Source organism: Artemia franciscana, chromosome 6, assembly GCF_032884065.1.
Source record: "Artemia franciscana chromosome 6, ASM3288406v1, whole genome shotgun sequence".
In the NCBI taxonomy this organism is placed as follows: Eukaryota; Metazoa; Arthropoda; class Branchiopoda; order Anostraca; family Artemiidae; genus Artemia; species Artemia franciscana.
In genome coordinates this window covers 9,780,652-9,797,545 of record NC_088868.1, presented here as the reverse complement: position 1 = coordinate 9,797,545, position 16,894 = coordinate 9,780,652, and the positions used below count along the sequence as shown (strand labels likewise).

The window sequence follows — 16,894 nt, the reverse complement described above, 5'->3', positions numbered from 1 at the left end:
GAAATAAAAGAAAAAGAAGTATTTCTGCCCGAACGTATACCTGTCCAAAAGGCAAGTACATAGGTAAGGAAGGTGTCGTTTTTCCTTTTGCCCGTCCCCCTCCCATTTTTTAGTTTTTAACCATTCTCCCTACATTTTTCTACACTATTTTTCATAAAGTTCCTTTGATTTTTTTTTAATTTATCCCCCCCCCCCAAGAAGTAAGTTTCGATGCAAGTTCCTACAGAACCTGCTGGCATAGACCTTCGAAAAACCAGTCTGGCTTATGTATATTACCATTCTTTCAATACAAATTAAAAAATATTATGAAAATAGGTAGACACCAAATTCTTGTTCTTCATTAAGCATATATGAAGTTAAACCTAAAAAAAAAGGATAAAAATTAGTATATACACATTACATATAGCTCACATAGGATCTTATTAGGATAACGAGGTTGCCACACTTTAAGAGGAAAAAGAAAGAAAAATACAGGGATGACATTCTAGGGAGATCACAACCACCTTTCCAAGGAATGACTGAAGACCGTCAAAATATATTTTTAAATAAAAAGTTATGAATTGACACCATATTTCATGCCTCTATTCACAACACATTTTCGAAAATGTATATTTTAATGTTAGTTTTGAAAAAAAATGTAGCCTACGGAAAACTCATGCCATCAGCGCTTTGTAGTGACAAATAAGGTGCACCAATGAGACAGAAACAGGTCATACGACAAAGCTCCCTTTACGTGTAGTAACTAAGTTCTACTCATATATGTTTAAATATCAACCTGGATATCAACTACTAAAACCGTGCTAAAGTGAAATATTTATGGCTGGGACAAAAAAAAAACTAAAAAAAAACTAGAACAGCACCCCAAGTTGGACACCTTCGCGATGCGACTACAGAAAAGCAAAGGGGGGCTTGTGAAAAATCTTGTGACTAGTAACATTTTCTTTGTCTTTAATGGCTCAGGATTTTACAAAGATGAACTATTCAGGTGGAATTTTTCTTTCTGATATAGACTTAAAAATAATGAGATTAGCTCTCAAAACTACTTTAAAGACGTCAACCAATAAAATTGAAAGCATACTTTTTGTCATAAAATTATTGGAAAATAATGTCTCTTTCTCTCTGCAGCGCCTCGAAGATATTTTCCCCCATGCGTCATGCTGGATCAAGTGAGTTAATAAAAATTCAACTATATATATATATATATATATATATATATATATATATATATATATATATATATATATATATATATATATATATATATATATATATATATATATATATATATATATATATATATATATATATATATATATATATATATATATATATATATATATATATATATATATATATATATATATATATATATATATATATATATATATATATATATATATATATATATATATATATATATATATATATATATATATATATATATATATATATATATATATATATATATATATATATATATATATATATATATATATATATACTAGCTGTTGGGGTGGCGCTTCGCGCCACCCCAACACCTAGTTGGTGGGGGCGCTTCGCGCCCCCCCCAAGCCCCCCCGCGCGCGTAAGTCGTTACGCGCCATAATAGTTACGCGCCATTGTAGTTGTGTCCCTATGTCCCACCTGTGAATATAGATATATATATATATATATATATATATATATATATATATATATATATATATGGTTTTAACTACGTAAAACTTGCGAATATACAACATTCTTTGCTGTCCCATTGTCTTTGCATATAAATAGATTGTCAGGTTTACCGACTCTTGAACATGCAACATATAATGGTCCATGGGAAAACAATCTGTATTCAGATCTACACCTCATGATTCTAATGATTGTCCTTGAGCTTTGTTGATGGTGATTGCTAATCGACCATTCCCTGTCCCGGTGTCCCGGTCGTCATTTACATCCCCCTGTTTCCCCCGGTGTCCCCGTTGTAGTTGTGTCCCTGTGTCCCGGTCGTCATTTATATTCCCTGTGTCCCGGTCGTCATTTGTATCCCGGTGTCCCGGTCTGTATATACATTCGTTTTTTAGTTTTGTTTTTCTCCTTTATTTTTTTCCTTTTTTTTCTTTTTTAGCTTATTTAGATTTTTAGATTTTTTAGTTTTTTTATTAGTTTTAGTTTTTTTTTCTTTTTAGTTTTTTTGTCCCGGTCGTCATTTATATCCCCCTGTTTCCCCCGGTGTCCCCGTTGTAGTTGTGTCCCTGTGTCCCGGTCGTCATTTATATTCCCTGTGTCCCGGTCGTCATTTGTATCCCGGTGTACCGGTCTGTATATACATTCGTTTTTTAGTTTTGTTTTTCTCCTTTATTTTTTTCCTTTTTTTTTCTTTTTTAGTTTATTTAGATTTTAGATTTTTTAGTTTTTTTATTAGTTTTTAGTTTTTTTTTTAGTTTTTTTTTCTTTTTAGTTTTTTTGTAGTTTTTACCTTCTTATTAGTTTTGTTAATTTTTTTTTTTACTTATGTCCTGGTCGTCATTTATACTCCCTGTGTCCCGGTGCTTTGTTGATTGCTAATCGAACATTCCTTTTGTCCTGGTCGCTTTCTCTTTGAGTGTCGTCATTTATTTTTTTCTTTTTTAGTTCTTTTAGTTTTTACCTTTTTTAGTTTTTTTTAGTTTTTTAGATGAAAATTTTTTTTAGTTTTTTCCTTTTTTTCTTTTTAGTTTTTTATTGGTTTTTACCTTTATGTTAGCTTATTTTTCAGTTTTTTCCTTTTTTTTTAGTTTTTTTTTTATTTTTTATTTTTTTTAGTTTTTTACCTTTTTTTAGTTTTTTTAGTTTTTTAGTTTTTTTAGTTTTTTAGCTTTTTTACTTTTTTTATTAGTTTTTAGTTTTTTTGCAGTTTTTGCCTTTTTTTAGTTTTTTCAGTTTTTTTTTTAGTTTTTTATTGGTTTTTACCTTTATTTTAGCTTATTTTTCAGTTTTTTCCTTTGTTTTTAGTTTTTTTTAGTTTTTAGTTTTTTTAGTTTTTTACCTTTTTTTAGTTTTTTTAGTTTTTTTAGTTTTTTAGCTTTTTTATTTTTTTTATTAGTTTTTAGTTTTTTTTGTAGTTTTTGCCTTTTTTTTTTAGTTTTTTTAGTTTTTTAGCTTTTTTATTAGTTTTTAGTTTTTTTTGTAGTTTTTGCCTTTTTTTAGTTTTTTTAGTTTTTTAGCTTTTTTATTTTTTTTATTAGTTTTTAGTTTTTTTTGTAGTTTTTGCCTTTTTTTAGTTTTTTCAGTTTTGACGTCACCTGATCCAGTTTTTTCAGGTGACGTCACCTGATCCACGATCCACAGATCCACAGACAACTTATTTTTATATATATAGATAGTTTTTTTTTTTTTACTTATGTCCTGGTCGTCATTTATACTCCCTGTGTCCCGGTGCTTTGTTGATTGCTAATCGAACATTCCTTTTGTCCTGGTCGCTTTCTCTTTGAGTTTCGTCATTTATTTTTTTCTTTTTTAGTTCTTTTAGTTTTTACCTTTTTTAGTTTTTTTTAGTTTTTTAGATGAAAATTTTTTCCCCCGGTGTCCCCGTTGTAGTTGTGTCCCTGTGTCCCGGTCGTCATTTATATTCCCTGTGTCCCGGGTCCCGGTCATCATTTGTATCCCGGTGTCCCGGTCTGTATATACATTCGTTTTTTAGTTTTGTTTTTCTCCTTTATTTTTTTCCTTTTTTTTTCTTTTTTAGCTTATTTAGATTTTTAGATTTTTTAGTTTTTTTTATTAGTTTTTAGTTTTTATTTCTTTTTAGTTTTTTTGTCCCGGTCGTCATTTATATCCCCCTGTTTCCCCCGGTGTCCCCGTTGTAGTTGTGTCCCTGTGTCCCGGTCGTTATTTATATTCCCTGTGTCCCGGTCGTCATTTGTATCCCGGTGTACATGTCCTGGTCGCTTTCTCTTTGAGTGTCGTCATTTATTAGTTTTTTCCTTTTTTTTTAGTTTTTTATTGGTTTTTACCTTTATTTTAGCTTATTTTTCAGTTTTTTCCTTTTTTTTAGTTTTTTTTTATTTTTTATTTTTTTTATTTTTTATTTTTTTTAGTTTTTTACCTTTTTTTAGTTTTTTTAGTTTTTTTAGTTTTTTAGCGTTTTTACTTTTTTTATTAGTTTTTAGTTTTTTTTTGTAGTTTTTGCCTTTTTTTAGTTTTTTCACTTTTTTTTTTAGTTTTTTATTGGTTTTTACCTTTATAGTTTTTTTAGTTTTTTAGCTTTTTTATTTTTTTTATTAGTTTTTAGTTTTTTTTGTAGTTTTTGCCTTTTTTTAGTTTTTTCAGTTTTGACGTCACCTAATCCAGTTTTTTCAGGTGACGTCACCTGACACATCCATCCACACATCCACAGACAGACAGACAACTTATTTTTATATATATAGATATATATATATATATATATATATATATATATATATATATATATATATATATATATATATATATATAATATATATATATATATATATATATATATATATATATATATATTTATATATATATATATATATATATATATATATATATATATATATATATATATATATATATATGTATATATATATATATATATATATATATATGGATAATGTAATGAGGGAGAATAATTATGTGGAAGATATTGGAGGATTTTGTTACCCATTTTTCGTTTCTTTCTTATCTTCCTGATTCCGATGATTCTTTGTCATTTTCTTATATGTGTTATCACCATGTGCGACTTATTACATTATTCTCGAATAAGCTTCAATAAGAAACAACGAGGGGTGGGTCGCTGGGTACATACCAAAGAAATGCACGAGTCACTAGAAGTTAACTTGTTCGGGCTACACAACTTTTTGAGAAAATAGCCTGATATCTAGACTCAGTATCAACCAGTAAACAAAACAAGAATTGAAAAAAATAGGGGCAGCATTAAAGAATAAACCGCCTCTGTGTCCCCTGATCTTTTACGAACAAAAAAAACTAGGCCAATAATAGCTCCCTCATATACTAGCTGGGCCCCAGCGGCTTCGCCACCAGGCCCCAGAACGGCACGCGGCAGGCTTCTATATATGGATTCTTATTGTCCCTTTTGTTCTATTGCAGTTTTTTCCAAAGATATTTGATTATTAGAGCAAGTGCAATTTGTAACAATGATATCTACTAAGCTTCAATATTTTGGTTCTCTTTTTTAAGGTTTTTGAATTCTTTTAATCCCTTTTTTAAATTAATTTTTTTTCTTTTTTAGTTTTTTTTCTTTTTTTATTTAATTTTTCATGTTTATTGTTTAGTTTTTTTCGGAACGTGCCCCAGCAACACGTGTGCAAGGTGCTTATTTTTAACTGTGTAAAACTTGCGGATATACAACTGGTAATTCCTCTGATATACTCTGGTAATTCCTCGACACGCATTCTTTTTTTACTTTCTCTTTCAGCCGCAAGCCAGGTTTCGCGTTGCTCTTGTAATACATCAACACGCTTTCTTTTGGTAATGTCTCTCTGAGCTGCAAGCCTAACAACCCCCCCCCTTAAGCAACACGTATGCAAGATGCTAATCTTTAACTGCGTAAAACTTATGGATATACAACATTCCTCGCTGTCCCATTGTCTGTTCATATAAATAGACTGTCCGGTTTACCAAATCTTGAACTGCAACATATAATTGTCCATGGGAAAAACAATCTGTATTAAGATCTATACCGCATTTTTCTAATGACTGCCTTTGAGCTTTGTTGATGGTGATTGTAAATGCTAATCGAGTTGGGAATTACAATACTTTAAATTGAAAAGGCATATCCATTGGAATCACGGAAATGCGAGGAATAAGAACAGCCTCATCCTCGGAAGGCCCTGTCAAGATTGTTGCCTCTATTACGTTTTCCATTGTTTTTATGGCAATTCGCGTGCCATTGCAAAGCTTTGGTGGGTTAATATTTCGCAACAGTATTATTGGTACGGCTTTTTTTTGTTGTAGCACGTGTGGTGGAAACCCTGGGAGATCCGGAGAATTTCAAAATTCGTGGACGTCTTTGTTCTTGGCTGCCAGAATCGCTCGTTCACTTAGCCATTTATGATTTTTATAATTGGTTAGAATATTCGGAAATACTTTTCCAACCAAATCATTTTTTGACGTGACAAGATTACAGAATTCAGGAGGCAGTTGTGTATATCCTGAAATCGAGTTAACTGGGAACATTCCGTTTCCAATTGTTAGCAATTGAACTGGAGATGTTTCGCCAGAGTGGTCGTTTTGCAATCGGACGTGCATATTTTTAATTAATTTTAATGTATTTACATTTGCCCATAAATAAGAATTTTTCAGGCAAACATTTATTTCATCCGCAGGTGTCGATCTAGGAATAATAGGTAATGTTTGCCTGAAATCTCCCGCAAGCAATATTAATTTGAAGCCAAAGGGTACAGAATTTCCTCGCAAATCTCGCAAGGATCGCTCGAGAGTCTCCAGCAATTCTTTGTGCCCCATTGTGCACTCGTCTCAAACAATAAGTTTGCAGTGTTGCAATACTTTACCCATACCAGATGATTTGGAAATGCTGCACGTGGGAGTTTCTGTAGATTGCATATTCAGAGGCAATTTCTAAGCGGAATGAGCAGTTCTCCCACCAGGCAGCAACGTTGTGGCTATTCTGGGCGAAGCAAGGGCCAACGCTATGTCATTTTTTGATTGAATTGATGCCAGAAGCAATCTAATTTGAAGCTTTTTACCAGTACCTCCTGGCGCATCCAAGAAGAAGATTTTTCCAACTTGGTTTTCGACACAATGCATTATCTGATCATAAATGCCTTTTTGTTCAGACGTTGACGTAGATATATTTTTTGTACGTTCGACAATAGATCAATCGTGTTGTAACTTTGTTCACGATCCAATTCTACAGATGTAGAAATAGCAGCAGTACGATTAGGCAAAGGCATTCCCAAATGCTTGAGAAGTTTGTTTGCCATAGATAAGCACAAATCTTCAATCATAACTAAAGTGCAGTTACAAATCTCCGTTGTAAAGTCCAAGATCATATCTGACCTCTCTAGCCGTATTCGGTGGAGAATATCCTCGGTCATTTGCGATTTGTATTTCTCCCATAACTCTGTAGGAGATGAAGGATAGCCAGTTGTCAATATGATTCCAAACAATACACGAATTTAACTTGGAGTTGACGTTTCGCATGAGTCATTGATGCAATTATCCCAGTGTTGGTCGTTCTCCAATGAAATCAGGGCTTGGCACTCACTACGACAAGTGTCATGTATAGTCCCGTTTATATTTCTCAAATGCTCAAAGGACGTCGGGCAGGGTACATTAACCAAAAGCAGGCGGAGAAAGAAGCATTCCTCTTGATTGGGATGAATAGTGTAGATTCTTCCTATGGTGGTTTCTTTGAAGATGTTAGGTTGGCCATCGACTGACTCAACTCGTTTTTGACGTTTCTATGATTTTTTATTAGCATTCCATGTGTAATACGTAGACACTTTAGAATAGAACAGTTTTTTGGCAAAAGAATCATTTTGACATTACGAAAAGAAAGCAGTTAGTGGTAAGTAGATGTAAGTAAGACGGCACTAGACCTTTAAGGTCCAAACCGGTGGTGCTGATCTCCGTTTCATGGCCCTTCAGCCAGGAAGTGCAATGGGGGGCTTGGGGCCATCCGTTCTGTGCTTTCACAAACCGTTCCTGCTTACCTTCCCCAGATTTCTCCAGGTACCCATTTAGAGCTGGGTCGACTCTGGCTGAGCTTACAGAGTCACGCCACTGACCCCCGTCCCAAACTAAATAACTGGTCACAACCGGGATTGAACCCGTGCCCCTTGGACAAAGCATTCCAACACCAGAAAACAGACGAAGAAAGAAGTTAACGTTGTATCCGATGGATTCAGGGCTCTTTGTTGCACGTTGGATTCCGAAAAACAAACACGTTGACCATTCTGTAAATGTACCGCTAAGTGAACAACAGCTAGACTTCGTTCACGTATCAGAAATGAAAGAATACGCCACACAGCTTCATTATTCCTTATATATCTCCCAGCCTGATATTGTACGACTTCAGCAATATCACTGATTTCAGACTGCAAGCCAAAAACTGCCGTGTCGCTGCCTTTGTTGACGTATTTACAAATGTATTTGATTGCCTTTACAGAATTAATAGATTCCAAGTTTATGTGCGCATTGTAAGTTTTCGATAATAAAGGTGAATATTGAACAACCCAATGGTTATCTACTTTGATGTAACAGTTACACGACTTTATGATTGCCGATTTTCCGCCATCTCCGGTAGACCTTCTTCTATATAAAGGGTGTCCATCATTGCCGGTAATTGTGTTAGGTAACAAATTTCGAGGACATTACTTTCTCGCAAATGAATGTATTGTTCAGAGCGGAGCTTGGCCTGATTCAGAGGGATGAATAGCAAACGTTCTGATTCAATCTTAGCATACATATCAACGATGCATTGGTGAAACAATTGACGGCATTTTAAAATATAATTATATTCATTATGACGAATCATTATTCTGTAGCCATAATATTTGGTTGTGCTGCATTTCTTATACATTTCTTTGTTAGTAACTTCATTTATCAAATTAATGTCAAAGTGATAGCCGTTGGCTCCATCCTAAAAAATGATAGGATATTGTAGGGCATCGTAGCATCGATGAGTTTCAGCAATTCTTGTCAACTGGTTGTTTCGCCAATAAAGAATAATACCTCGATATAAGAACTGATCACCAACCATAACGACTGCCACTTTGCTAAAATTTGTGACGCTCACCTGAGAATGGTAGAAGGGAACCTCCTCTATGATAAACTTGCCCTTTTACTTTGAAAGTAGGCATAACATTACTTGATCTTCGATTTGGGCACCGAACGACGTCATTTGGAAACATGACTTATATTTCCTGATGTTTGATAAAAAAACGATTCAATTCAGACATATTCCAGTAAGCAAAGTATTCAATGGCTCTGGTGGTGCACCCGGTTGAGGAAGCTTAACTTTTCCTGAGGCGCAACACATTCCCATTGTTTCGCCATTAAATTTCAATGCCTTGCAATAGGGACAAATTTCAGACATAGTCCCGATTTGAACATCTCGACTCAAGGTATAATCATCGGAAGGGCAGTACTTGAATGCCAGGCGATTATACACGCGTTGCTTTTGTAATACATCGACACGCATTCTTTTTTTACTAACTCTGTCAGCCGCAAGCCTGGTTTCGCGTTGCTCTGGTGGTTCCTCGACACGCCGTCGTTGACGTAAAGCCGCAAGCCTGGTTTCACGTTGCTCTGGTGATTCCTCGACACGCCTTCTTTTTTACTATCTCTGTCAGCCGCAAGTCTGGTTTTGCGTTGCTCTGGTGATTCCTCGACACGCCTTCTTTTTCAGCTGCAAGCCTGGTTTGGCGTTGCTCTGGAGGTTCATCGACACGCCTTCGTTGACGTAAAACCGCAAGCCTGGTTTCGCGCTGCTCTGGTGATTCCTCGATACGCCTCCTTTCTTACTATCTCTGTCAGATACAAGCCTTTTTCGCGTTGCTCTGGTTGACGTCATTATAAGTATATAAGGCTTTGCATATGACGTCATTATAAGTATATAAGGCTTGCGATTCAAAGAGAATATTTAGTATAAATTCTAAAATGGGAGAAGAAACAGCCGAAAAACTACGTTGAAATGACTATCGTTTCCCAGTTGCAACATCTTTTCCACAAAAATAATAATTTAGTGCTTCTGTTCAAAACAGCAATCGAACTGATGCCTACTGATACGCATAAAATTATTATTTCCGCTGACAAAGCCCCCACTGCTGAACATGTGCGTAGATACAATGATATCTACGGATACAATGATAGTTGGATTGATGCTCCAACTATCAACGAAATGGCAATCGTTATGGTCGGTGATCAGTTCTTACCACGAGATATTATTCTTTATAGGCGAAACAATCAGTTGACAAGAACTGCTGAAACCCATCGATGCTACAGTGCCCTACAATATCCTATCATTTTTTGGACGGAGCCGACGGCTATCACTTTATAATTAAATTGATAAATCCAGCCACTAACAAAAGAAATGGGTAAGAAATGCAGCGCAATGAAATGTTATGCCTATAGATTAATGATTCTTTTCAAAAACCTTAAAAAAGAAAACCAAAAGTTTGAAGCTTAGTAGAAACCGTTGTTAGAAATAAGACTTGCGGTACTAATCAAATATCTTTGAATAAATCTTAGTATGAAAAAACATTAAATTGCATAAAGAGCAAAAAACTGGTAATGGCAAAAATATTTGTATATACTTTAACAAGGGATTACAACAATTCAAAAACCTTTAAAAAGAAAAACCAAAAGTTTGAAGATTAGTAGAAATCGTTGTTAAAAAACATCAATACCGAATTTCTTTTCTGATAAGTATAAGCATTGTTTTTTGAAGACATGAAAAAAAGATGGAAAAATTTGTTAAGTTCAGTTCAGAAAAGCTAAAGTTATAATTTTAATATTTTACTTCAAACTAGAAAAATACCTGAAAATTTTAAAATAAGTTAGTTTTTTTGTTAGATAAAATCCACCCTACAACTACTACTACTACTAATAACTCACTGCAGCACGAAGCCGTCTGATGCCCACACAGCTACGCACGTTCCTGCTCCATCCCAATCTATTCAAAGCCTCCCTATTTACACCCTCCCAAAAAGTTCGTTAACAAAAAATTTGTTAGGTTCAGTTCAGAAAAGCTAAAGTTATAATCTTAATATTTTACTTCAAACTAGAAAAATACCTGAAAATTTTAAAATAAGTTAGTTTTTTGTTAGATAAAATCCACCCAACAACTACTACTACTAACAACTCACTGCAGCACGAAGCCGTCTGATGCCCACACAACTACGCACGTTCCTCCTCCATCCCAATCTATTCAAAGACTCCCTATTTACACCCTCCCAAAAAGTTCCCATTTCTTTTAAATCTTTCTTTACGACATCTTCCCACCCCAGACGAGGACGAACTGCTTTCCGTTTAGCCCTAGACGTTTGGCCGAAAACGACAATCTTCGACAATCCGTCATCCTTCATCCGCAGAGAGTGCCCTAACATTCCAAACATTTCTTTCATCATAGCCCTAAAAAGGGGGATTGAACCACACTTTTCATACAGCCTACTGTTTGAAGTACGATCAGTCAGCCGGGTACCCAGAACAATCCGTGGGCAATTTCTCTGGAAAACATCTAGTAAATCTTCATCCGCTGTTCGGAGTGCCCATCCTTCAGAGCCATATTTGACAACTGTCATCAAAGTACTTTCCAGTATTCTAATCTGGGTTTGCAGACTTACCTTCCTATTCTTACATACTTTTTTTAATTGTGAAAAAACATTCTGAGTCTTGGCTATTCTACTTTTAATATCTTCACTGCTCCCACCGTCTTTACTAATAATACTACCAAGGTAAGTGGATCTGGCCACTTGATCAATCTTTTCGTTACCCAACGTCGCCTTTTCATCTTCGCTTATTCCTAGCCTTAGTGAATTAATTTTCGTGAATTAATTTTCATGAAAGTTAATTTCTCACTTAGTAACATCATTAGTGAATTAATTTTCAAACTAATTCTAGTACCCTGAACTGGCAAAACCTCTAAAAGTTCATTCATTTTGCTCACACTATCATCTAGGATGCTTAAATAATCAGCATAATCTAAGTCAAGGAGATTTTTTCCTCCCCATTTGATTCCATGGTCTCCCATTGCCTTTCCTGTGCTCCTTAAGAGAAAGTCCATTAAAATGATCCATATAAACGGGGATAGAACACAACCCTGCTTAACTCCTGATTTAATACAAAACCAGCTACTAAAATCACTTCCCACCTTAACCGCGGCAGTATTATTCTCGTAAATAGCACTAATCCCTTTAATGTATTTGTCTGGTGTACCATAAAGTATAAGACCTTTGCTAGAGCTCTTCTATCAACAGAATCGAACACTTGATCATTATCTATAAAACTGACGACCAAAAGTGTTTGACAACTAAAGCAATTCTTAGTTATTAACCTAACAGTAAAAATTTGGTAGACACATCCTCTACCTTTTCTAAAACTGCGCAGTTTTTCTCTTAAAACTTTGTTTACACCATCTCTCAGTCTAAAAAGTGTCGTATTACTAAGTAATTCGCTACCTACAGAGACCAGACGAATGCCTCGATAATTACGACATTAACTCCTATCACCTTTCTTATACAGTGGTTTAAAAAGGTTTTCTTAAAATCGTCATGACCACAACAGCAAGTTCGAAGAGTCTAAAAATTCAGGTGGTACTCTTTCAAACAAAGGACGTGATGGCACTTACCAACGACAGCCATTACAAAAGAATTTTTATAATCCTCATCCCACTGTCTTAACAAGATCCAAGGAAGAAGTAGACAGCTATCGTGATTCTAAAGAGATTCTAGTTGAAGGAGTAGACGTCCCTCATCCAATCATATCATTTGAAGAAGCTGGTTTTCCTTACAATTTAAAATCTCAGTTGATATCACAAGGATTACATAGTCCCACTCCAATCCAAGCACAAGGTTGGCCAATTGCCTTGTCTGGTAGAAATATGGTAGGCGTCGCATCCACTGGATCAGGTAAAACGCTGGCCTATATACTGCCATCGATCGTCCACATTAAAAACATGCCAAAACTTAAAAGAGGTGATGGACCCATAGCTTTGATTTTAGCTCCAACTAGAGAATTAGCACAACAGATCAAAGTTGTGGCGGACAAATATGGAGCATCGTCTCACATAAGAAGCATATGTATCTTCGGTGGGTCTCCAAAGGGGCCGCAAATAAGAAATTTGCAACAAGGAACTGAGCTTTGCATTGCTACTCCTGGGAGAATGAATGAATTTTTAGAAAAAAAATAACAAGCCTTAGGAGATGTAGTTACATCGTCCTGGACGAAGCAGATAGGATGCTTGATATGGGCTTTGAACCACAAATCAAGAAAATTTTTCGACAAATTAGTGATGAAAGTCAAATTCTGATGTGGTCAGCCACTTGGCCGAAGGAATTTGAACGCCTAGCAAAAGACTTTTTAGGCTCACATATCAAATTGAACGTTGGCTCAAAGGATTTATCGGCCAATCACAATATTCAACAAACTATCGAAGTGTGCTCAGAACAAGGAAAATACAATAAGTTAATAGGACTTTTGGACAAAATCTTCAAAGAGCAGGAGATTAAGACAATTATTTTCGTAGAAACAAAAAAAAAAAAAAAAAAAAGGCTGACTACATAACAGACAGAATTCGCAGAGACGGGTATCCAGCAAAGGCCATTCATGGTGACAAAGATCAAAGAGAACGAGATTGGACTCTGAAAGAATTCAGAAATAGCAAGATAAATATATTAGTGGCAACAGATGTTGCAGGCCGCGGTCTAGACATCGACGACATAAAATATGTAATTAACTATGATTACCCTCATAACAGTGAGGATTATATTCACAGAATAGGAAGAACTGGGAGATCCAACCGGACTGGGATTGCGCACACGTTCTTTACCCCACAGAATGGAAGCAAGGCCAAAGATTTAATAGGGGTTCTTAATGAAGCAAATCAAAAAGTCGATCCAAAATTGTATGAATTGTATGAATCTGCCAATAACTCAGAAGCCAGGCTAAAATGGCAGACTAGTAGAAGTTACGGAGGAAGAACTGGATTTAGGGGGCACGGCAGCTATGGAAGGCTGAATGTCAGAGGGCGATGGTAAACAGCTATTACTCCTCGAAAACCCATCAGGAAAAACATTTACCAGAGACAACAGACACAATTAAGTAACATATTATCTACTATTCTTGTTTTGACAATTTTGAGCGAATGTGGGAAGTTTCACTAGAGGAATTTATATTGTTCTGTTTTCCTCAATATTTAGTTTGCTCTTTCTACTGAAGTTTTGACCTTTTGTCCTAATTCCTTAAGAACGGCTCCTGAAACACAATGGTCGTTTAATTAGAATATTAAGTTTGTTTTAAAATTCTAAAAAAAAAAACCAAAAATATTAGCGTAAAGAGCGCGGTCACACTTAGAGCGCGGTCACACCGTTCGTCTTGTATTTTGATGTCGTTCCCCACCTTCAGCTGAAAAAACTTATTTCTTTCAAACCTAACGTCTGATCGTTCTTAATTAATACCGGGAAATCCGGCCCTCTCTCCACGAAAGTTCCAGTATTTGTGTACATTACGCCACTCACCCAAGTCTATAGTGTCTCGTATCCACTCGCTAAGTGATTAAGCTTACAGGTTTGAACACAACTAGTTATATAATGTCAGTAAGAAGGCAAAAAACAAAGATTTGCTATTATTACATATATTCCAGTCCAGATTTTAACGAAATTTTCATTTAATAACAAAATTTCAATTTATTAACAAAAATTGAATAATAAACATAAAAAAACATGAAAATTCATTTAATTAGGTCTATTTACTTTTATTTTTAAGGAATGGTGATGAAGATATGGGTAAATGAAAATTTCGGACTGAAGTTGCTTTTACATACTGCCAACTACGCCCCTTGCTTTTTTTGGATAGAACACAATTTTAGAAGTACAAACGATTATAAGCGTTAGATTATTTATTCAAAATGTGCCCCTGAAATATCTGTACCCGGGGCCAGCACCACCTCTGTCCCCCCTAAAATAGCCTCTGTATATAAAGATTTCAAAGCAGGTAAAACGATATACTAAATTAAAAACAATGATACAAATGAATAAAAAAAATTCCCTTTTTACGGGTCGTTAAAGCTTTAAACAAAACAATCGATTATCTGTTTATCCACTGTTTATCTAAGAGAAGTTTAAGGAGCTCCAGTAGCAGTTCACCATTGCCAGTTTTAGATACTTCTACCCATAAATTCAAATTAATTGTACCTAAAAAAGAATACCTATCAAACCGCCCCCCGAAATACTTAGCAGTCTTTTTGGAAATTCAAGATCGATCTAATATTTTGCTAGTGATAGACAGTTGGTTTTCTAAAAGAATGCGATTTCTCCGCATTATCCATTAGTAATTAGCTATTCTATTCATGGTAATCAGGCATAAGTGAACAGAACAGAAGCAAGAAATCATAAAATTATGTCCTCGAAACAAAATAAAATTAAATTATTATCAAGATTGACTTCTCTTCCTCCTGATATTTTGTATACTGTTATCTTAAAAATTGCTATTCTGTTAATATTAGTAAACTGCTATTTTATTTTTATATTAAATTTATTTAATTTACTTCATAAATTATAATTTTATATTTTTATTTTAAAACCATTCAAACTCGTTTTAAAACAAAAAATGCTATAGAGCCCATGTCCCTTGACTATCCGTATATAAGCACCTTCCCCCCCCCCCCATAAAAATGCTGGATATTTGCCCCTGGTATGAGGTAAGGCACCGTATATAAAAACCTCATTATTGGTAAAAACTATCAACAGATTAAGATCAGTAGGCCTAATCAGGAAAAAAAAAAAAATACAATAAAAAAGGCCGACCAATATCTTCAAGGCTAATTACTCTTTCTCTCAAAATTTTTCTTTTTCTATTTCAAAACGAAACGATTCAAACTCGGTCAAAAATACAATTCCTCCACACTCTCCCAACGAGATAAGATACCATAGCTAAATAAAACAAACGGGAAATAATGGTAATTTTAGTCTATAAAAAAAGAAGGACCAGGATAGAACAAAAGAAAGATGCATATAGATTCCCTCATCTTATAATCTGATGTGATTATGCACCAGTCTTGGGAAATTTTCCCCTTAGAGACAAATTTCCAACTCGACTGTAACTTAATCTGAGTTTTAGAAAAGTTGCATATACAGGATTTAGTGATGTGAAACATTGCATACTTGTATCCAGAGCTCTGAGCTCCTATTCAATTAAGGCTAAAAGAGTCCAAGTCGTCGGATATTAGGCCTTGAACTTCAGTTTCAGGAGTGTAAATTAGAACAAAAGGGAGTCAGGGAATAAATAAATAAATATATATATATATATATATATATATATATATATATATATATATATATATATATATATATATATATATATATATATATATATATATATATATATATATATATATATATATATATATATATATATATATGTATACATCTTTTAGAGGGCACACGCGGCTTTTCAAAGGTTAGTGGGAGATAACTTAGGAATTTCAAGACATTCCCCATTACATGTTACATACTTGAAATCACAAAAAAAGAAATCACTATATTTTAGGTTCCGATTTATTTATTTTTTTAAGTCTCGTTCTCGGGATATTTACAATTTTCCTAATTTTTTATAATTTTTATATAATTTGAATGTTTTTTTAATTTTACGAAGTTGTGCCCCAAACCCAAGGAGTGGATTCTTCAGACATGAACCAAGATCCTTTTGTGGGTTCCTGGTCTACAAAGAACTACTCCAGGACCGGACTTTTTATAGAAAAGGGTAAAAACAGTCGGATCGACTATTAATTAAACTGTTAATTAATCTTTGATGTTTTTTTTTAACACTGAGCATTATAAACTCGAATTTTATGTTTTAATTCTAAAAAAAATTAAATTGTCAAGGCCAAGTCAGTCTTCATATTTATAATTTCAATCTTACTAAGGAATTTAAGAACAAAGATTTGATATATCTACAAACAGAAAAAGAAGAAGAAATACTTCTTTTGTTCCGAAAGTCAAGTGGTACTGAAGAAATTCCTGGGACCAGAACCAAGTTCCTGTTGTCGGTCCCAGGTCCATAAAGAACCTACTTAATATGCATCCTTGCCTCTAAACAATAGAAACAAAAAAGGAAAAAAGAATGGCTTTATTCAAATTGGGATGAAAACTGATTTTGCTTAGTTAGCGTTTTTGTCTGTCACTGAACATAAATCTCCTGCAAC

At 34.3% G+C, this 16,894-nt stretch overlaps 1 protein-coding gene and 1 pseudogene across 1 annotated transcript in view; one reads left to right on the top strand and one right to left on the bottom strand.

The window, feature by feature from the left end:
* Window positions 1-254: 254 nt before the first annotated feature.
* LOC136028015 (cleavage and polyadenylation specificity factor subunit 5-like) overlaps window positions 255-16,894 on the bottom strand; it is a 184,880-nt gene continuing 168,240 nt past the window's right edge. The window contains exon 6 of the mRNA XM_065705568.1: window positions 255-362. Coding sequence (XP_065561640.1) covers window positions 341-362 — 22 coding nt within the window. The 3' untranslated portion in view covers window positions 255-340. The remainder of the gene's footprint in view (window positions 363-16,894) is intronic.
* LOC136028435 (probable ATP-dependent RNA helicase DDX5) lies at window positions 12,257-14,141 on the top strand (annotated as a pseudogene).